This window comes from Prionailurus bengalensis, chromosome E4 (genome assembly GCF_016509475.1).
Source record: "Prionailurus bengalensis isolate Pbe53 chromosome E4, Fcat_Pben_1.1_paternal_pri, whole genome shotgun sequence".
Lineage (NCBI taxonomy): Eukaryota > Metazoa > Chordata > Mammalia > Carnivora > Felidae > Prionailurus > Prionailurus bengalensis.
This window is the reverse complement of record NC_057360.1, coordinates 10,641,525-10,662,392: the sequence shown is the minus strand read 5'-3', so window position 1 is coordinate 10,662,392 and position 20,868 is coordinate 10,641,525. Positions and strand designations below refer to the sequence as shown.

The 20,868-nt window shown below is 51.3% G+C and overlaps 1 protein-coding gene across 7 annotated transcripts in view; it reads left to right on the top strand.

The window, feature by feature from the left end:
- Nucleotides 1–480: 480 nt before the first annotated feature.
- The window catches only part of GPR161 (G protein-coupled receptor 161), a 63,918-nt gene continuing 43,530 nt past the window's right edge, over nucleotides 481–20,868 (top strand). For 5 of the 7 annotated variants that reach the window (XR_006295264.1, XR_006295262.1, XR_006295261.1 and 2 more), the window contains exons 1-2: nucleotides 766–1,792; nucleotides 1,943–2,069. Coding sequence is in view for 2 of the 7 variants with exons in the window: in XM_043567663.1 (XP_043423598.1) it covers nucleotides 2,054–2,069 (16 nt within the window). In the remaining 5 variants the exon portion in view is untranslated. The other 2 variants (XM_043567665.1, XM_043567664.1) reach the window with 2 other exon arrangements.

Below are 20,868 nucleotides of genomic sequence, written 5' to 3'. Positions count from 1 at the left end.
CGGGCGCGGGCGCGGGGGGCCGCGGGGGGCGGGGCGGCGCGGCGGAGGAGGGGCGGGAGCGCCGCAAAGTTACTTGGCCTGCGCCCGCCCGGGTCCGCGTGCTGGTGGCGGGGCGGCGGGAGGAGCGAAGCGGGGCTCGGCGGCCTGAAACCCGAAACCTCCGGTCCGCGAGCGCGGCCGGGAGGAAGGAAGCGGCGGCGGCGGCCGCCGAGGCGGGAGGCGGCCGGGCCGGGCCCTGAGCGGCGGCGGAGGCGGCGCGGTGAGCCCGGCGCGGGGCGCGGGGCGCGGGGCGGGCGGGCCCGAGCGGGACTGAGTTCCGGGCGGGGCGGGCGGGAGGGCGCGCGCGCGCGCGCGCGGGGGCGCGACGGGGAGGGTCTCTGCGCCCCTTCCCCCACGCCTCCCCGCCCCCACGGCGCTCTCCTTTCTCCGCGCCCCCCCCCCCCCCCCGGCGGGTGGGAGCTGTGCTCCCGGCCGCGCTCCGCCAGCGGGTGGGGAGCCGGAGCTCTTTGTGGGAAGATCTTGGGGGCGCGTCCCTGCCCTGCGGCCGGGGGCTTCGGACTGGCTCTGCTCCCGGCCCGCCCCTTTTCTGCAGCGCCGCCCGCAGCCCCCTGGTACGACCCCCTGGAGGGGAGGGCATCCGTGCGTGCCCGGGACCCGGCCCGGAGGGGCTCCAGGCGGCGGGCTCACTCCTCCCTCGGGGATAGGCGTGGGGGGCTAAGCGGCCTCGTCCCCCGCCTGGAATCCGTGAGGACCAGGTGAGTCCCACCCTCCCAGTCGGGCTCAGGGCGCTGTGTCCCCGAGCCTGGGCGGGAGGCGCGCTCAGAAGTCGCCGGGCCGACCCTGGCGCGGCGCGATGGGCGCCTCCGCCGCCCCCACATCTGCCAGAGCGAGAGTCGGTTAGCTTTGGGGGGACTTGGCCAGCCTTCTGGGCCAGACCTTAGCCCCGTGCACCCTCTTGACAAAGGCGTGGGAGATGAGAATGTCCGTTGGGGAACTGGGATGCTCTGGTGCGCTCCTGAGAGGTCTGCTTTCCAGTAACCACACGGCCGTGCATTGGCATGACTTTGTATCGCATCTCTGTGGCTATTTTTGTTCGCTGTTGTACCTTTCATCCGTTTTTGCGAAGTGCTTTCCAGAGAAGGTCGTTTGGTCTTCCTCCCTGTGAAGTCGGGAGGTGGGGTGGTTTTGGAGGGAAAGGACCTCAGTGCCTTGATGTGTCCAATGGGGATAATGGTAACGACAGACACGCCTATCTCAGCGTGCTCCTGGCTGGGGAAGGACATCACCAGGCCTCCTCCCCAGCCTGGCAGCGACCAGTTCAGCCCAGCCTCCCTCCCTGTCCCTGGAAATGAGCTGCAGGGGGCTACTGCATGGGGAAAAAGTGACTTTCCCTTCCTGCAGCCATGAGACAGGTGAGGAGAGGCATTTCCCAGAGCTCAAGGCAGAAAGAGGAGGCAGGAGGGACCTCAGATCACACAGCCACGGGCTCTTCATCCACCTTTCTTTAACTGGGATTTGTGTCACCCCTTTCTGTCACTTCTCCCACAGCTCCCCTCTTGTTCTGTTCCGCACCTATCTTATTTTGTAGTTGTAAGCTGTTTATAAGCACGGTCGTATACACTTTTTAAAAATTTCATTCACTTAACAGCCCTGTGAAGTGCTATCAGCCCATTTTATAGGTGGAGAAACAGACTCAAGAGAGCTAAGTACTTGGCCCAGCAATAAGGAGCCAAAATCAAACTCAGGTTTTTTTTGACTTGGCGGCACTTTTAAGGTCGACTCCGTCATCCAGGTGGGTCCTCGCACTCAGGACTTCTCCCTGTCCCAAAGCTCCACCGCCACGGCGAGGAGACGAGGGACCCCCTCAAAGAGAGACCCGCTTGGCATTTTAGGAGCTAAGTCCACGACCTCATGTACTCCTATTCTTCTCTTTGCGTTGCAGCCCTGCGTGGTGGGAGTATCAGAGACGAAGGAGGATCGTGGCGTCAGAGGGGTTGAGCTCTTTGTTTGGGTTCCGTGAAAGACAGAATGGGCTGAACCGGAACTGACCTACATGTCCGCCAAAGGAGGTACGGTTCTGTAGTATAAGCTCTGCTGCGGGCTGGGCCAGTCAGGAGGCCTGCCTGTAGAGGAGGGCGGGCAGGCAGGCAGGCGGGCTGGTGGGGGGGCACGCCTCCCTGTGAAGAGACAGCTCCAGCCCCTTGTTGCTTGACCTGAATGTTGGGGGGGGGGGGGGGAAGCTGTAAATTGTTACGGAAAAGGATCTCATGTTTTTAAAGCTAGTAACGAATTCAAACCCCTTTTCAAAATACTCAGGGCAAGCAGATTATAGGTGCCGGCTGGTCGTTGCCTGCCGACTGCCAGCCGACAGCCTCTGGGTTGGACCTTAGGAAGAAGTTGCTGTCATTCTAAGAAGCGATGAAGCGTGGCTGGAGTGGGGGGGGGGTGTCTTCTAGCTGTTTTCCTTTGAGAACCAAAAAAAGAAACGACAACAGAACTGGAGGTAGCCAGCAGTGCTGGCTGGAGTTTGGAGGGAGGACTGACTTAATGACTCAGCCCCTCATTCGGTCAGCCAGTGTCAGTCTCCTTGGAGTCTAGTCTTACGCCAAGAGAATGCTTGCAACTTGCTCGCTACCTGTTTCTGTGGCCAGTTATGGGCGCAGCAGGCGTTCGGGGCAGATGCGTTCGGGGAAGCTGGGAGCCTAAAGGAAGGCGTTTTCTCTGTGATGGGGGGTAAGACATGAAGGGGGCACGTTTGGTGGTGTGTGTGTTTTTCACTCAAGTAACCGGTGAGAGAGCCCTGGATCCAGAGCACAATCTGAAGTCAGCCTGCCACTTACAAACCGGCGTCCCTGGGTGAATAATAGAAAGCATATCGGGGCGCCTGGGTGGCTCAGTCGGTTGAGCGTCGGACTTCGGCTCAGGTCACGATCTCGCAGTCCGTGAGTTCGAGCCCCGCGTCGGGCTCCGGGCTGATGGCTCAGGGCCTGGAGCCTGCTTCCGATTCTGTGTCTCCCTCTCTCTCTGCCCCTCCCCCGTTCATGCTCTGTCTCTCTCTGTCTCAAAAATAAATAAAAACGTTAAAGGGGCGCCTGGGTGGCGCAGTCGGTTAAGCGTCCGACTTCAGCCAGGTCACGATCTCGCGGTCCGTGAGTTTGAGCCCCGCGTCGGGCTCTGGGCTGATGGCTCAGAGCCTGGAGCCTGTTTCCGATTCTGTGTCTCCCTCTCTCTCTGCCCCTCCCCCGTTCATGCTCTGTCTCTCTCTGTCCCAAAAATAAATAAAAAACGTTGAAAAAAAAAAATTAAAAAAAAAAAAAAGTTAAAAAAAATTTTTTTTTAAAAATAGAAAGCATATCTAGAGTGTGGTAGCTTTTTCATAAACATGAGTCATTATGAAAGATTTTTTAAAATATAGACGTGTATAGGAAAATAAAGTTCCCTCCACTCCCTTTCCTTACCTCAGAGGTAACCACCGCAAATGTATTATTTTCTAGACCTTCTTCAGGGCCTAAGTCTATGCCCCCCGAGTCTGGAAATCCGGGTGAATATGCAATACATTGTTTATTGATACTTACATATTTTTTTAAGTTTATTTATTTTGAGAGACAGAGAGCAGGAGAGACGGAGAGGGAGAGAGAATCCCAGGCGGGCTCGAGGCAGGGATCGAACTCACGAACTGTGAGACCGTGGCCTGAGCCGTACCGAGAGTCAGACGCTTAACTGACTGAGCTACCCAGGCACCCTCCACCTATGTCTGTCCCCGAGTGCAGCGTGAGCCCCCCCCCCCCCCCACTTCCTGGAGGGAGCTCGGCCCCTCCCGGCTGGGTCCCGGGCACGCACCGGGGGTTGTACAAGGGGGCTGGGGGCAGCGCTGGAGAAATGGGGCCAGCCGGGAGAAGGGCCTGTCCAAAGCCTCAGGCCGCAGGGCAGGGAGGCACCCCCAAGATCTTATGTACATGGGAGTATTTCTGGATAAAACCTATTCCTACAAGTGAAGCTGGTGAAGGCATGTTACTTTAAACATTTATTTAAGCAAAATTCCCTTTGTTTATTGGGATCTGGAGAAGGTGCAGACAAGAGATTGAATTTATTTACTAACTTTTAGGTTTCCTTGTTTGGGGATGGGTAGTATTTCTAAAGCACGACATTCAAAGGGTATACAAGGTAATATCTCCGTCCTATCTCAGCCCTCTCTTTCCCTATTTTGGATATAATGAATTTTGCCAGTTTTTGTGTATTCATCTAGAGATAGCCTATGCATCTGTAGGCAAGTAAAATGTGTCTTCTGTTTTCTCCCTCTAAAAGAAAAAAATACGGTAGCATACAATATACCCTATTCTGCTTATGGACTGAAAACAAAGCAGAACAAAACCTATGTCTTCGAGATCATTCCGTACCAAAGTTCTGTGCATTTTAGGTTTTCCCAAGCTTACACTGAAAAAAAAGCTTAGTCAATTTACACTCCTTCAAACTGCCCATGAAATCCTTTTCAGTTTTTCTGTTGAATTGTTTGTGATCGCATCAGTTTTTGAGGCTGTCTCTAAATCCTGGACTTTCTTTTCTTGTTAATAAATCAGATATTTTGCCTTTTATGTTTTCCTCCCTAGCTTTACTTAACCGTACCTTTGTGCAGAAGTGATGACTTTTTACATGATTGGGTCTGAATCGCTTTTCTGTGAACCCCCGCCCCCCAAGTTTTTTGTGTTGCTTAGGAAGTCCTCTCCAATCGCAAGACTAACTTCTTACGTTTTCTCTTTCCTCTCTGTTCTCTTTGCTTTTTTTTTTTTTCTCACTTAACACTATTTTAAAGTATTGTGTCTTTCCTGTTCCCTTTTTTTCAGGTTCCCTCCTCACTGACACCAGGGAAGACAGGGTTTGAATTTGCCTGTGAGCCTCGTTGGCCAATGTGGCATCCCTCTTGTCTTTCGTTTTTAGAGGGATTATTTTCATCGAGCGTGAAAGACGAGCTCTTCACTAGGCGGGGGAAGAGGGAGCATGGGCATTCCGACAGCGGACACGTTTCCTTGCAAAATCAGGGGAGCGAGGTACAGCAGTGGGTATATTTGGAGAACCGTGAGCGAGCGATTCGGGAGGGCCGCAGTGGAGGGCGTGTCCGTGATAGGTTCTGCCGGTGGCCCAGCCTGGCATGGCGTGACCAGGCTGGTTAGGAGTCAGCCGGTCCAGCAACACTGCAGGGGTGGGAAGGAGATGAGATAGAAATGTCCGGTAGTCATCGAGGGCAAAGATAGCGAGGCCCTGGGCCGGGGTAATGACAGTGGCCGATGGAGTTGTGAGTCAGAATTTAGGGAGGCACTACGTGTCCGTGACGGGGAACGGAAGTGACCAGCACGCGTTGCTTCACATACGGCATCTCACTGACACCTAGCAAGCCCGTATAAAAGAAGATCCAAGGCTCAGAAATGTTCATGAATCTCTCCCAGGTCCCGTGGCTCGTGTCAGTCGGGGCCTTAGCCCCATCAGGACGACCTAGCAAGAGTACTCTGTGATGCCCTGGGTTTCTGTCTCGAGTGCTTGGGGCGGGTGGTGATGTTTTTTTCTAGGGTAGTGAAAAACACGGGGAATAGCATATTGAGATGGTAGAAATGCTAGGAGCAGAGAGGACGAATTCCATTTTGCACATGTTCTAGCTGAGGTGCCTGGGTGTGGCAGGAAGGGAGTATGGGGAGGAAAGTATGGGAGGAAACACCTACTAGGCGGGTGGATATGAATCTGGAGCTCTGAAGAGCGATATAGATGGAGATTTCGGAGTCATCCCCGTTTACGGGGGTATCGAGAGCGCGTACAGAGAGAGAGGACGTCTCAGGCGGGACTCTTCTACAAGTGGTGGAAAATCCAGTTCACACTGGCTTAAGCAGAAAGGAAAGTTATTGGCTCGCATCACCAAGAAGCTCAAGAGTGGCGGCGCCTGGGTGGCTCAGTTGGTCGAGCATCTGGCCCTTGATTTTGGCGCAGGTCATGATCCCGGGGTTGTGGGATTGAGCCCCATGTCGGGCTCCCTGCCGAGCGTGGAGTCTGCTTGGGGTTCTGTCTCTCTCTCTGTCCTCCCCTGCCCTCAAAACAAACAAACAAACAAACAAACTTAAAAAAAGCTCCAGAGTGTATCTGACTTCAGGCCTGGGTTCCAGGTTCAAATGATTTCATCAGGACTCACTTTCTTACCTGCTCTGGTCTCAGGCTCCCCGCTCACGATGGCTAGGGGGTGATGCCAGTGCGAATCCCGCGGGAGAGGGGAGCTGTCTGTCTCCCAGCTACCCCACCACCAGGCCCGTACGTCTTACAAACCGAGTCATCAAGTGGGTCAGAGGGGTTTGGAATGTGCTGATGGGCGAGGCATAAATCATGTGTCACGTCCATGAAGACACATGAACTCCGGGTCTGCAAAGGGTGACTCTGCAGAGGAAACTGAGGGGCAACCCCCGGAGCAAAGGGAGCAGTTGATTTCCTCTGCGGACGGAGAAGGAATGGCCCCTGGGCAGTAGTAGTGACACGGGGAGGGCGACTGCAGGTCAGTAAGCCTGGAAAGGAATGGAAGGAGGGAGAAGCAGGAGAGAGCGGCGGCGGGGGGAGGGGGGGGTCTCAGAGGAAAATGACTTAGTCAAAGGCATCAGGTGCTGGGGGAGTTCAAGGAAGGACCCGTTGGATTTGGCGAGGAGGTCATCCTTGTCCAAAGCGAGACAGTCATTTATTTTTATATTTTATTTTTATTTTTGAGACAGAGAGACAGAGTGTGAGTGGGGGAGGGGCAGAGAGAGAGGGAGACACAGACTCTGAAGCAGGCTCCAGGCTCCGAGCTGTCAGCACAGAGCCCAAGCAGGGCTCGAATTCCAGAATGGCGAGATTCCATGACCTAGGCGGAAGTCAGACGCTCAACTGACTGACTGAGCCACCCAGGCGCCCCAAGACAGTCATTTATGTTACACTCGACTGCGCCTGCCTTCTAGAGGATTCCTATTCCTGCCTGTCTCCTGCACTCCCCGCCCAGTCCCGGGACGGCCAGGAAGGGCAGAGGTGTGGTGAGGGCAGTCGGGACATCCGGGCTCTGCCAATAATTACATATGTGACTGAGCTTTGGTTTCATCGTCTGTAAGATAACACGACTGTGCCGGGTTGCTCCTGTGGCCGCTCCTAGCTCTGAAAGGTTGGAGATAAACGCATCTGCTCATTTCAGACCGCTTCGTTACCATCACCCTTGTCCAAGCCTTCACCTGTTACCTGGGCTAACCGGTGTCCCTGCCTCTGCGCTCGCCTTACATCTGTTCTTTACCCTGTAGCAAGGGTGGTCCTTTAAAACAGGTCGGTCACATCCCTCCAGGGGCTTCCGTCACACATGGGCTCTCATCCATAGTCCTCACCACGGCCACGGAGTCCTCAGTAGTCTGCCCCTTACTGGGTAGTCTGCATGCCTTAAAGTTCATTCTGTCTCAGGGCCTTTGCACAGGCTCTTCCCTAGCCTGAAATTCCTTTGCACTGTTTTCTGTTCTGATCAGATGTCACCTGGAGAGACTTTCTGACTACCCACTCCCAGCCCACTCACCCATTCCTTCTTCTTTCCCCTGGTAGCTTTCTTCATAGCACCTGGCACCATCTGGAATTATTTTGTATATTCATTGTCTATTTGTTTACTGTTTGTGTCCCTTTCCCTGTGAAGCTCGCACAAAGCTCTACCCCACACAAAGCTCCAGGAGAGGAGAGATTTTGGTACCTTGCTCCGTGCTGTGTCCCAGCTTGGCACAGAGTAGGTATTCAGGAAACCTTCTTAGGGGTGGCTGAGTGAGGGCTGGGAAGGGGGAAGCAGGGAGTGCCCAGGAACCAGCAGCAGGGTGGTAAGGGTGGGAGGGGACATCCTTTATTCAGCAGGGCTATCTGTGACAGCATGTGTCTCAGATACGATCAGCAGAAAAAAAGGATTCAGAAGTGATACTACTTTAAAACTTGTAAAAATAGGGGCGCCTGGGTGGCTCAGTCAGTTAAGGGTCTGACTTCGGCTCAGGTCACGATCTTGCCGTTTCCGAGTTCGAGCCTCACGTCGGGCTCTGTGCTACAGCTCAGAGCCCGGATCCTACTTCGGGTTCAGTGTCTCCCTCTCTCTCTGCCCCTCCCCTGCTCACGCTCTATCTCCCTCAAAAATAAATAAACATCAAAAAATTTTTTTACACGTTCAGAAATAACACTCTCAATTTTAGCGGTATGAGTTTAGCTAGTGTGCTGGGCTCCGGGAGGATTACGAATAAAACAAACGATCGAGAGTAAAAACCAATTAACATGATACCATTGTTTCTCTTGTGATGGAAGTAATCTTACCCTTATTCCCTGCATAGTTTTCATCTCTTCTTCTTGGAGCGCACATGCACACGTGTGTCTGTGTGTGTGTGTGTGTGTGTGTGTTTTAGGGAGAGACTTGTTTTATTTTCCTTCGATCTGTTCGTCAAGTACATGCAGTAAACCCAAAGTACTGCGGTGGAACAGGATTTCTCAGGCTCCGTGCTGTCGACGTCTTGGGCTGGGTAATTCTTTGTTGCGGGGGCTCTCCTCTGCATCAGGGGGTCTTCAGCAGTGTCCTTGGCCTTACATGCCAGAGCTGTCCCCTGAGATGTGACACCCAAAAATGTCCCTGGGCATTTCCAGAGACTCCTCCCTGGGGTGGGAGGGGAGGCAGAGCGCCCTTCCTTTGAGAAACACTGATGTAAAATATTGGGGTAGTGATTACGTTTGATTGTTACCTAGAGTCTTCTGTGTGGGCATTTTCGGACCTTCCCCAGCCATCCTGACACTCCCTTAAAAAATGAGATTTTCTCTTTCAGGGTAGGGTGCTGTGCATGGAACCTCAGCTGAGGGCCCGCCACCCCGACTCAGCTGGGGCACTCGCATTGCTAGTCACTGAAGCGACTCCGGCTGGGCGGGAGCCCCCCTCCTGCAGTGATGGAGCAGTCAGGTTCAAGTCCTGAAGCCCTGAGCACCGTCCCCGTGGAGCCCCAGCCATTTCCATTTGCAGTGCGTCCTTTCTCCTGTGTGTCATCCACTTAAGCGGTCAAGTGAAATGTCTTAGGCGGTCCTTAAAATTTGAAGGGGAGAGAAAAGAATGGAGTCTTCTTTTCGTATCTTAAGTAGCTTAAACATTTTTTGAGTTTTATTCCCTGACAGCCAGGCCACTACCTGCTTTCGCATGTTTCCACGTACATTGCTTTTTCCTGGTACGAAATGACCCCCCACGTTAAGTCCAGTGACGGTCCGTCACCACACACAGTTACTCACTATGTTCCCTATGCTGCATATTACATCTCTGTGACTGACTTCTTCTATGACTAGAAGTTTGTGCCCCTTAATCCCCTTCGCCTGTTTCGCCGGCCCCTCCAGCCTCCCCCCCCCCCCCCCCCCCCCCCCCCCGATAGCCCACGGTTTCCCGTCTGAGTCTGTTTCTGCTTCGTGGGTGTGTGTTGTTTTGCTTTTAGATTGCACGTAGAAGTGAAGTTCTGTGACCTTTTCTTTCTCTGACTTACTTCATGTAGCGTAATGCCCTCTGGGTCCATCCATGATGTCTCAAACGGCAAGATGTCATTCTTTTTTTAAAAAAAAAATTTTTTTTTAACGTTTATTTTTGAGACAGAAACAGAGCATGAACGGGGGAGGGGCAGAGAGAGAGGGAGACACAGAATCCGCAACAGGCTCCAGGCTCTGAGCTGTCAGCACAGAGCCCATTGCGGGGCTCGAACTCACGGAGGGCGAGATCGTGACCTGAGCCGAAGTCGGACGCTTAACCGACTGAGCCACCCAGGTGCCCCAGATGTCATTCTTTTTTATGGCGGAGCACTCTTCCGTTATTTCTGCGTGTGCTGTCTCTTCCTTACCCCATTCATCGGTGGGTGGCCGCTTGGGCGCTTCTGTATCTTGCCTCTTGCAAATAATGCTACACAGTCAACGTAAAGGTGCGCAGTTCTCTTTGAATTGGCGTTTTCGTCTTCTTCACATAAATGCCCAAAAGTGGAATTGCTGGATCGTGCAGTAGTGCGATTTTTATTTTTTGAGGACCCCCTTCCCCCCGCCGCCCCATGCTGTTTTCCATAGTGGCCGCATCAGTTTATATTCCCACCACCAGGGTGCGAGGTTTCCCTTATTTCCACATTCCTCGCCAGCCCCTGTTTTTGTCTTCTTGATACTAACCGTTCTGACGGGTGTGAGGTGATCGCTCCTTGTGGTTTTGATTTGTCTGATGCTGAGCACGTGCCTCTTGCCGTCCGGATGTCATCTGCAGGATAATGTCTACTCGAGTCCTTTGCCCGTTTTTTAATCAGGCTGTTTGTTTTTTTGACGTTAAGCTGTGTCTGTGTATTTCGGATATGAACCCCTTAATGATTTGCAACTAGGATTGCTGTGGGTTGCCTTGTTGATGGTTTCCTCCCCTGCGCAGAAGCATTTTAGTGTGATGTAGCCCCATGTAGTTAACTTTAGTTGTTCTTGCCTGAGGTGACTGGTTTAGGAAGATACTGCTTATTACACGTAGGGGATGAATCACTGGATTCTACTCCCAAAATCGTTATTGCACTATATGCTAACTAACTTGGATGCAAATTAAAAAATAAATTATGGGGCGCCTGAGTGGCTCAGTCGGTTGAACGTCCGACTTCGTTCGGCTCACGTCATGATCTCACGGTTCGTGAGTTCGAGCCCCCGCGTCGGGCTCTGGGCTGACAGCTCAGAGCCTGGAGCCCTCTTCAGATTCTGTGTCTCCCTCTGTCTGCCCCTCCGCTGCTTGCACTCTGTCTCTCGCATTGTCTCAAAAGTAAATAAACATAAAAAATAAATAAATAAATAAAAAAGATACTGCTTAGACTAGCGTGAAAGAACTTACTGCCTGTGTTTCCTTCTAAGAGTTTTACGTTTCAGTTTTAGGTTTCGGTTCTTACATTTATGTCCTTAATCCATTGGGTCCATTTTAGGATTCGTTGTTTTAGTTCTGTGAAAGATGACATTGCTTTTTTTTTTTCCTGTAGTATTTTTTTTTAAATTTTTTTTCAACGTTTATTTATTTTTGCGACAGAGAGAGACAGAGCATGAATGGGGGAGGGGCAGAGAGAGAGGAAGACACAGAATCGGAAACAGGCTCCAGGCTCTGAGCCATCAGCCCAGAGCCTGACGCGGGGCTCGAACTCCCGGACTGCGAGATCGTGACCTGGCTGAAGTCAGACGCTTAACCGACTGCGCCACCCAGGCGCCCCTTTTTCCTGTAGTATTTTGATGGAGATTGCATTGAATCTCTAGATTGTTTGGGTGGCATGGATGTTTTAACTGTTAATTCTTCCAGTCCGTGAGCATGGTACATCTCTACATTTATTTGTGTCATCTGAAGATGATTCTTTCATCAGTGTTTATCGTTTTCGGGGTAAAGGTCTTTCAGCTCCTTGGTTAAATTTATTCTGAGGTATTTTATTGTTTTTGATGCAGTTATAAATGGGATTTTGTTTTTAAATGTTTTATTTATTTTTGAGAGAGAGAGAGAGTGCAAGCAGGGGAGGGGCAGAGGGAGAGAGGGAGACCCAGAATCCAAAGCAGGCTCCAGGCTCTGAGCTGTCAGCACAGAGCCCGACGCAGGGCTCGAACTCACGAACCGCAAGATCATGGCCCGAGCCGAAGTCGGACGCTCAACCGACTGAGCCACTCAGGCGTCCCTAAATGGGATTTTTAAAAAATTTCCCTTTTTGATAACTCATTATTAGTGTATAGAAATGCACCTGACTTCTGTATGTTAATTTGTGTCCTGCGAATTTACTGAATTTATTAGTTTTAATAGTTTTTTGGTGGAGGGGTGCCTGGGTGGCTCAGTCAGTTAAGCATCTGACTTTGGCTCAGGTCAGGATCTCATGGTTTGTGAATTCAAGCCCTGCATCAGGCTCTGCGCTGATAGCTTAGAGCCTGTTTGGGCTTCTTTCTTTATCCCTCTCTCTGCCCTTCCCTGACTTGTGCTTTCTCTCTCTTTCTCAAAATAAACAAATAAACTTAAAAAAAATATTTTTTTTGGTGGAGACTTAAGAGCTTTCTATATATAGTATCATGTCATCTGCCAATAGTGACAGTTTTGCTTTTTCCTTTTCAATTTGAACTTTTTTTTTTTTCAACGTTTATTTATTTTTGGGACAGAGAGAGACAGAGCATGAACGGGCGAGGGGCAGAGAGAGAGGGAGACACAGAATCGGAAGCAGGCTCCAGGCTCTGAGCCATCAGCCCAGAGCCCGACGCGGGGCTCGAACTCACAGACCGCGAGATCGTGACCTGGCTGAAGTCGGACGCTTAACCGACTGCGCCACCCAGGCGCCCCATCAATTTGAATGCCTTTTATTTCTTTCTATTGCCTAGCTGCTGTGGCTAGGTCATACATTCCTCTGGACGATCACATTGTAGGTTAATTCTACTGTCTCTTTTCTCATGGAGAATTTCAGGCTCAGAGAGGTTAGGAGACATGCACAAGGTCATGTGAAATTCAAACCTAGGTTTCGTCAGGATTCCAGAAACGATTTTTTCTACTGAATATCAGATCGAAGTAGATATTAAAGAGTAGGGGGCATATAAAATATTTTCTCCCACATGCAAAGTGCTGTTGGGAATACAAAGGGGAAACTGAAGAAGAATTAAGAAGCTTCCTGGAGGAGGAAGTCTCCTTACCTAAAATGAAAACTCGTGCTAAGACATGCATGTCTGAGAGGATAACGAACATGTAAAAGGAAAACTTGACATGGTAAGAGGTAGGAAGGGTCAGTGTGAGGGTGGAATGTTCCAGAAAGTTTTTTTTCAGAATTTTGCTCTTGATGTAGATGGACCTTGAGCTAGATGTTATTCACATAAGTGGCAGTGAGGAGGTCAGGGGCTTGGAATGGGTTATGGTAGTGATCTCCAAGCTTTTCCAGGGTGCGTGGATCCACCTCCCCTGCCCCCACCTAAAAAAAAAAAAAAGTTTATTATTTTGAGAGAGAGGGAGAGAGAATCCCACTGACCCAGGGCTCGATCCCAAGAACTGTGAGATCTTGACCTGAGCTGAAATCAAGAGTCAGACGCCTGAGCCACCCAGGCGCCCCGATCTGCCTCCCCTTTTAATATCACTTCAGCTGGAGAACACGTGTTGCTTCAAATACGAAAAGTTGCTTTGAATCAATAACTGTGTGAAAACGACTTTTAATTGTATTGACCACAGTAGCACCTATAGACATTTGAAGAATAATAGTTCACGTGTGTGCGAGACATTATTTATTTGGTCCACGGTTAACTGCCACCTGCAGTTTGGGAATTCATGACTTAGAGGATGTGTGATAGGATAGTTTATGGAGGAAATAAAGAATCAAGGTAGCCAAGAACAAGTAACACTCTGCCTGTTTTACAGGCCTGTGCAGATATCTTCTGCACATGTACCTTAGTCTCTTCAAAAAGTTCCTACTTTCTAGGCTTGGCCTTTTGGACATTGTTAGACGTCCAGTATACATTTAACTGCTATATCCAGCTTTCTGGTGGCATAAAATTCAATGGGGCTCAACAACCTTAGCTTTTAAATCAGTTTCCCTCTTACTACTTAAAAAATAATAAAAAAAAAAAAAGGGGGGGGGGCGCCTGGGTGGCGCAGTCGGTTAAGCGTCCGACTTCAGCCAGGTCACGATCTCGCGGTCCCGGAGTTCGAGCCCCGCGTCGGGCTCTGGGCCGATGGCTCAGAGCCTGGAGCCTGTTTCCGATTCTGTGTCTCCCTCTCTCTCTGCCCCTCCCCCGTTCATGCTCTGTCTCTCTCTGTCCCAAAAATAAATAAACGTTGAAAAAAAAAAATACTAAAATTAGATACCGAGCTCTGAGCTGTTTCAGGGGTCCCTGTTTTTCTGGAACATGCTACAGTTACCTAAGCCGTATACATACAGTTCTTATGTTACTTACACGGTAGAGTGTTGAGAAGTAGAAAATCACCTGTCCCCAAAGGCACAGGAGGAAATGACGTATATGTATGACAGAGGCCATAGTTGGAGATCTTTGCACTGACGGGCTCCCCCGAGAGGTTATTTGCTCTTGCAGAGTATTCGCAGACTTTTAATAAGCTAGGCGAGGAAAACTGTAGTTAAGTATACTTTGTGTAGGAAAAGGGGAAGCAGAAAGTTGAAAAAAGTTGCAGAGAAAGTGTAAGAAGGAAGTAGAGAATTTAAAGGCGCCTCGGGTGTAAGTGGATGTACCCTTACCTCATCTAACTGGAGGGAATCACTGTATTTCTGATCCTGCGTCGATGGCTCACGGTGGAAATTCACCTGCTGAGTAACTGGGCGAGTGTAACAGTCTTCCCTGAGGTTTCAGAAGAAGGCAGTTGCATTAGAATTGATCTCTAAGGTCTTTTCCAAATCAAAATTCCATTTATCTTGGTACTTAATGGCCTTAAGCCATCGTCATGAAAATTACTACGTTTCGTATCCTTTGTTTTAAAATATACAGAAACGTATGCTAGATTTTCACAATTTTGCTTAAAGGTTTAAAATAAAGAGTTTTGCTATTTTAAGGTGAAAAAAAACCCCACCAATTCATAAAACTCAGCTATCCAACATGAGGCATTTCCAAGGATGAGCTCAGCTTCTAGTGCCCTTTTGGAAGAGAACTTTTTAGTGGAGGCCCTCTCTTCCTACTGCTTAGAGTCTTTGATTCTGTATAGAGTTATCACGGAAAAGGGCGAACGAGTTAGGATCACCGTGGGGTCGAGGGGGAGGGGACGGGGCAGGTGGGAGAAGAAGACGGACAGATGGACGAAGACCCCACGGCACCAGTTCTTACCAGCAATCGGATTGCACCGTAACGTTCACGCACGGCAGGGTTTGCCTTCCTCTACGTCTCTCTTCTCACCTTTGACCTACGTGTCAAGTTGGCGTTGCTCTACGTGGCGTGCAGGGGAGACTGTACTACAAGGACTTAACCAAAAAGTGGTTGACTGGCATGCCTGGGCACGGAGGCCTCGCAGTTCGGGATGTGGTTTGGGCCACAAACTGATTGCATTGGGACTTCCAGCTACCTGGTCAGAAGGTGGCTGCCTCACTTGTGAGCATCGGGTTTGAGTTCCAGTCGGGAGGGAGGGGAAAGGAAAAAGGGCGGGAGCCATAGCTGGGTCTGTCCCCCAGGAAGTGGATAGCCTTTGGTCACGTTGTGAACATTTGTTCATTGAAACTGGGTCTGATGGCCGCTCAGGCTCTGTACGGGAAGTCTGTTTTCGTGGGCACGTTTAGTGCCCCGTGTCAAGTGAGAGTTGTGTTGAGAGGGGAAAGGGGGTATCGACTGGGCAACGAATAGTGGCTGCTGTGTGTACAGAGCCAGAAATGCCTGCTATGCCTGGATGCCCAGTGTCCCGTGGCTCATTCATATATTCAGTTATTTATCACGCATATTGTGTACCTGTTCGTTGTCAGTCACTGTTCTGGATGCCAGTGAAGAAATTTGTAGGCCAGAATTCCTTGCACTCATGGAGAATACAGTTTCGCGGGAGAGAAAGGCATTAACAGATTAATGAGTATGTACATGTGCACTAAGGAGAAAAGGTAAGGAAGAGAATGGGGCCACAGAGTATGGGAGAGGGGTATGAAAGGTAGTGTGGGGGTGGGAATGCCATGCCAAAAAGGTGATTTAAGTTAAGACTTAGACTGGGAGAGCCACCTACAAAGAACTCTGGGCTGAGGGCATTCCGGGCATAGGAAGCAGCAAGTACAAAGGCCCTGAGGTAGATGCATGCTTGATGTGTCTGTGAAATAGTGAGGAAGCCAGTGTGGTTGGAGTGGGTGTAAAAAGCGATTTTTATTATGAGGTTGGAGCAGTAAGGGAGAGCCAGATCACGTAGGAAACTGCGGGGCATGTTCTCAGTGATCTGGGGATCCTTTTTGGCGTTCTGAGTAAAGCCGTGGCTTGCTCATTTGTTCCGACCTCTGTTTGAACAGGCTCATCTGGGGACTGTGTTGAGAATGGGGGCAGTGGCAGACGCAGGTAGGCCAGCGAGGAAGCTATTTTAGTAATCCCGAGAAGATACAACAAAGCCTGGGCCGGAGTGATGGTAGCAGAGATAGACATCATTGAATTCTAGAAACATTTCAAAATTAGAGCCCGTAGATTTGTTCATGAACCAGATAGGAGAAGCGAGAGAAGGTGAGGAGTCAGGAGGGACTCCCAGGTTTAGGGCCTGGGAGGATGGGGGAACCATAACAGGAGATGAGGAAGAATGTGGAACGGGCAGGTCTGAGAGATCTGAAGTCCGGTTTCGGACGTGCTAGGCTTGCCATGCCCGTGACGTCCGACTGGAGCTGTCGAGTAGCCAGTTGGGTGTATTGAGTCGGGAGTGGCATTGGCGCCTCTCTGCCTGAGCAGGGGGTCGTGACCAGACCCTTGGCCCAGCACAGCCACCTCTGGCCGCAGCATCAGGTAAGAGGAGCAGCCTCGGGTGTCCTGACCTGGGGTGACCCAGCTTCGCCTCCCGGAGCTGCCTAGATCCCAGCTCCAGGCAGGGTGGCCGTGGGCCAGTGCCGTGGAGGCTTTCCCGAGCCTTCCCTGGAAAAGCTGGCGTGTCTGCCCTTGTTTCCCGCCCCCCCCCCCCCCCCCCCCCCCCCAGGGAATCTTGTGGTGCAGGCCGGGGTGGCCGGTGGCCTGGCAGAGGAGAGACAGCTGCCTTGTGTACAGCTGGGCGTCTCTCTGGTCGGGTGGTGCTCCACCTTCAGGCTGCTGAATGTTTTGCCCAGAGCTGTGGTGAAACCGCTGCTGCTTCCTCTCCCTAAAAGCGCTTTTCTCTCGGGACCTAGGACTCTCCCCTGGTGAGTTGTCTTCGTCGCGGCTTCAACTGGTTGTTGGCCGACTTTCCGGGAGGCCGCGATGGACCGTCCCCCGTCCGTGTTGACCGGGAGATGCTGGCGGCGTTCGGGGTTGCCGACGGCGGCCTGGGAGGGAGGCCAGTGGCCCTTTGAAAGAACTCAGCTGACAGTGTGTGGCTCCGAGTCCAAGTTGGCTTAGTACGCGGTGTGCCTCACAGTCTCCAACGTGCGCAACCCAAACGGCCGCAGAGGAGTCTGAGGAGCACTGAAGCTGAGTTTTGTTTCGCCGTGTGCTCTGGGGAGGGTGCAGCGCGATGGGCGCGTGCCTTTGGTGCATCCGGCCGCGGAAGTGGCCGCCAGAAGTGGCCGCCGGAAGTGGCCGCCGGGGGCGAGGAGCTCGTGAGGAGTCACCCGCCCACGCCCCACACGGCCCGCGCCCCCTGCTGTCTGGAGGCTACTCTGGACGCCGCCTACGGCCCTCCTCCTTGTCACCGTCATCATCACCGGGTGAAGATAGCCGCTGCCTCCTTCGCTTCGTGACTCTCCACACCCTGTGGGGAGAGGAGTTCAAGAGAAGCAACCCCGATAAATAGGTTCTTCCGTGTCTTTGTTGTGCTAAGTACATCTCCCATGCACGTGCCGTCGTGGCCATTTTCAAGTGCGCGATTCAGCGGTATCGACTGCCGTCACGTTGGGCACCGCTTCCTGCCACCCGTCCCCAGAACGCTCCTCATCTTGTAAAACTAACCCCATTCACCAGCTTCCTCCCTCCCCCGGCTCCTGGCATCCGCCATTCTGCCTTCTGCCTGTAATTTCAACTACTGCGAGCACCTCGTGTAAGTGGAACCATGCGTATTTGCCCTTGCGCGACTGACTGGCTTCTTTCACCCAGCATAGGGCCCTCCAGGTTCCCCCGTGCGGGAGCCTGTGTCAGAGCCTCCTTCTGGAGGCTAACAGTCCATCATGTGGGTTGCTTGTCAAGTCATCAGTCAGGGCCGACTTGGGCTGCTTCACATTTTAGCTGGTGTGCATCATGCTGCCAGGAACACAGGTGTACGAGTATCTCTTAGAGACCTTGCTTTTTAAATTTTTTTTTTTAACATTTATTTATTTTTGAGAAGAGAGAGACAGAGCATATGCGGGGGAGGAGAGAGAAAGAAGGAGACACAGAATCTGAAACGGGCTCCAGGCTCTGAGCCGTCAGCACAGAGCCCGACGCGGGGCTCGAACTCGGGGACCGCGAGATCATGACCTGAGCCGAAGTCGGACGCTTAACCGGCCGAGCCACCCAGGCGCCCTGAGACCTTGCTTTTAATTATTTGAGGTTTGTCACCAGAAGCGGGACTGCTGGATTGTATGATAATTCCATATTTAACTTTTTGAGAAAACTTCATGCTGTTTTCCACAGTGGCTTTATCAATTTTTTTAAAGTTTTATTATTTATTTTTGAGAGAGAGAGAGAGCGGGCGCACAAGCAGGGGAGGGCCAGAGAGAGAGAGACACACACACACAGAATCCAAAGCAGGCTCCAGGCTCCGAGCTGTCCGCACAGAGCCTGACGTGGGGCTCGAACTCCCGAACCGCGAGGTCGTGACCTGAGCCGAAGTTGGTCGCTTAACCGACTGAGCCACCCAGGCACCCCTATCATTTTACGTTTCCACCAGTGGTGCAGAAGGGCTCTAATTTCTCCATGTCCTCACCCAGACTTGTTATTATCTGTTTTTGTTTTTTTTTTCCCCCCCTTATAGTAGCCATTTTATGAGTATGAGATGGTATCTCCTTGTAGTTTTATTTACTCTTCCTGATGCTCAGTGATGCTGAGCATCTTTCATGTGCCTGTTGGCCATTTATATATCTTCTTTGGACATGGGATGTTTTTGGTTGTGGCTGAATTTTAGGAGTTCTTTTTTTTTTTTTTTTTAATTTTTTTTTTTTTCAACGTTTATTTATTTTTGGGACAGAGAGAGACAGAGCATGAACGGGGGAGGGGCAGAGGCAGAGGGAGACACAGAATCGGAAACAGGTTCCAGGCTCTGAGCCATCAGCCCAGAGCCTGACGTGGGGCTCGAACTCCCGGACCTCGAGATCGTGACCTGGCTGAAGTCGGACGCTTAACCGACTGCGCCACCCAGGCGCCCCATGGAGTTCTTAATACAGTCTAGATGTTAATCCCTAATCAGATACGTGATTTGCGAATGTTTTGTCTCATTCTGTGGGTTGCCTTTTTATTCTGTGGACAGTATCCTTGGATGTACAGATTTTTAAATCTTCATGAAGTCCAGTTTGTCTGTTTTTTTCTTTCTTTTTTTAATGTTTATTTATTTTTGAGACAGAGAGAGACAGAGCATGAATGGGGGAGGGTCAGAGAGAGAGGGAGACACAGAATCGGAAGCAGGCTCCAGGCTCTGAGCTGTCAGCACAGAGCCCGACGCGGGGCTCGAACTCACGGACCGTGAGATCATGGCCTGAGCCGAAGTCGGATGCTTAACCGACTGAGCCACCCAGGTGCCCCTGTTTTTTTCTTTCTGCCTGTGCCTTTGATGTCGCATCCGAGAAATCATTGCCAAATTCCATGTCGTGACTTGGTATATTTTTTGTTTGTTCTTTAGGCTTCAGTCTCCCGCTGCCCCATTTGCCTGTTTGTTTCCTTTCCTCTTTCAGTAAAGTTATTAGACCAGTAGATCAGGAGCATATCTTAGATTTAGTACATCTTTATTCATCCGTACCGCAAACGGGGAGAGCATTCCGTGTAGAGGACAGGCAGAAGCAAAGAGGATGGGAAACGGAGCACACAGCATAGCTGGCTGGAACGGAAGGCCCGTGAAGGGGTTGGTGGGTCCGAAATCTGGAATGTAGATGAGGCCACGCCATGCCGAAGCTTCTCCTGTGCGAAGTGGCCGGATGGAAGACAGATGGTAGTCTCACAGCCACAGGACCAAGTTTACTACTTACTGTTCTCTTGAACTAGGCCCTTAACCTTTCTGAGCCTCAGTTTCCCCATCTTACCTATTTAACAAACACTGATGTGGTTCCAGACACTATTCTCAGCACCGTACATATATTAACTCATTGACTTCTCCCACCAACCTTGTGAGTCAGGTGCCTGAGCAAGAGTATTATCGCCATTTTACAGAAGGGGAAGCCGGTGCCCAGAGAGTTTAAGTAACATGTCAAGGTCACGGAGCCGGTAAGTAGTGGAGCTGGGATTTGAACCCAGGCCCTCTAGTTCCAGAGTTCATGCTTTTAACCATATGTTGCGCTGCCTCTCTGAAATGGGGAGAAGAGTAATTCCTCTCTCTAAAAGTTACCCAGGAGATCGAATGAGATGATGCAGGTGAGGATACATTGTATGTTGCACAGGGTTTTGCAAACACTGTTTATTATTAGTTAAAAATAATCAAGCAACACTCTGGGAATGGATGTGATTCTCAAGCGTATTGGGAGAAAGGGACGGATCAAGGACCCAGCCTCGGGGAAGGTCTGTGCTGAGGAACAAGAAATTGGTTTTGGACAGACATCAGGCAGACTCTTCGTTGACCCCTGTGGGCAGGATCACAGTCGGTGAAGAACCCCAGCTCCAGCCTTCCAGTCTCTATAGAAGGCTGTTGTGAAGGACAGTGAGGCGCTCAGGGGGATAATGTCCATGCAGAGGGGACCAAAGCCAGGTCTTTCCCGCTGGCAAACCAAGAGCTCGGGGACTGTGAACGTAAGGTCATTTGGGGTTCTGACTGTAGCTTTTTTCCCCCCCCTTCTGCTGGTGCAGAAAAAGTGCTCGTGCATTTTCCCAAGCAGACCACAGCTCAGGCCTGCTTTACATGCGAAGTGAGAGATGTTGAACCAGGACATTCCTGGGTTTGTGGTGCCCTTGTGGGGACAAGGGCCGAGTGCCCCGTGCGTGGTAATAAGACTCTGGGCTGGCTGCGCGGGCATCCCTGTCCCCACAGAGGCCAAGTTGCCGCACCTGCCGTGTCTGGGACACTTTTCATGTGAGTGCCAGGGAGGGGAGGAGGAGACCCCGGGATCTTGTGATCTCTCTCGGGCTCTCAGCGAGGTGTGTGGT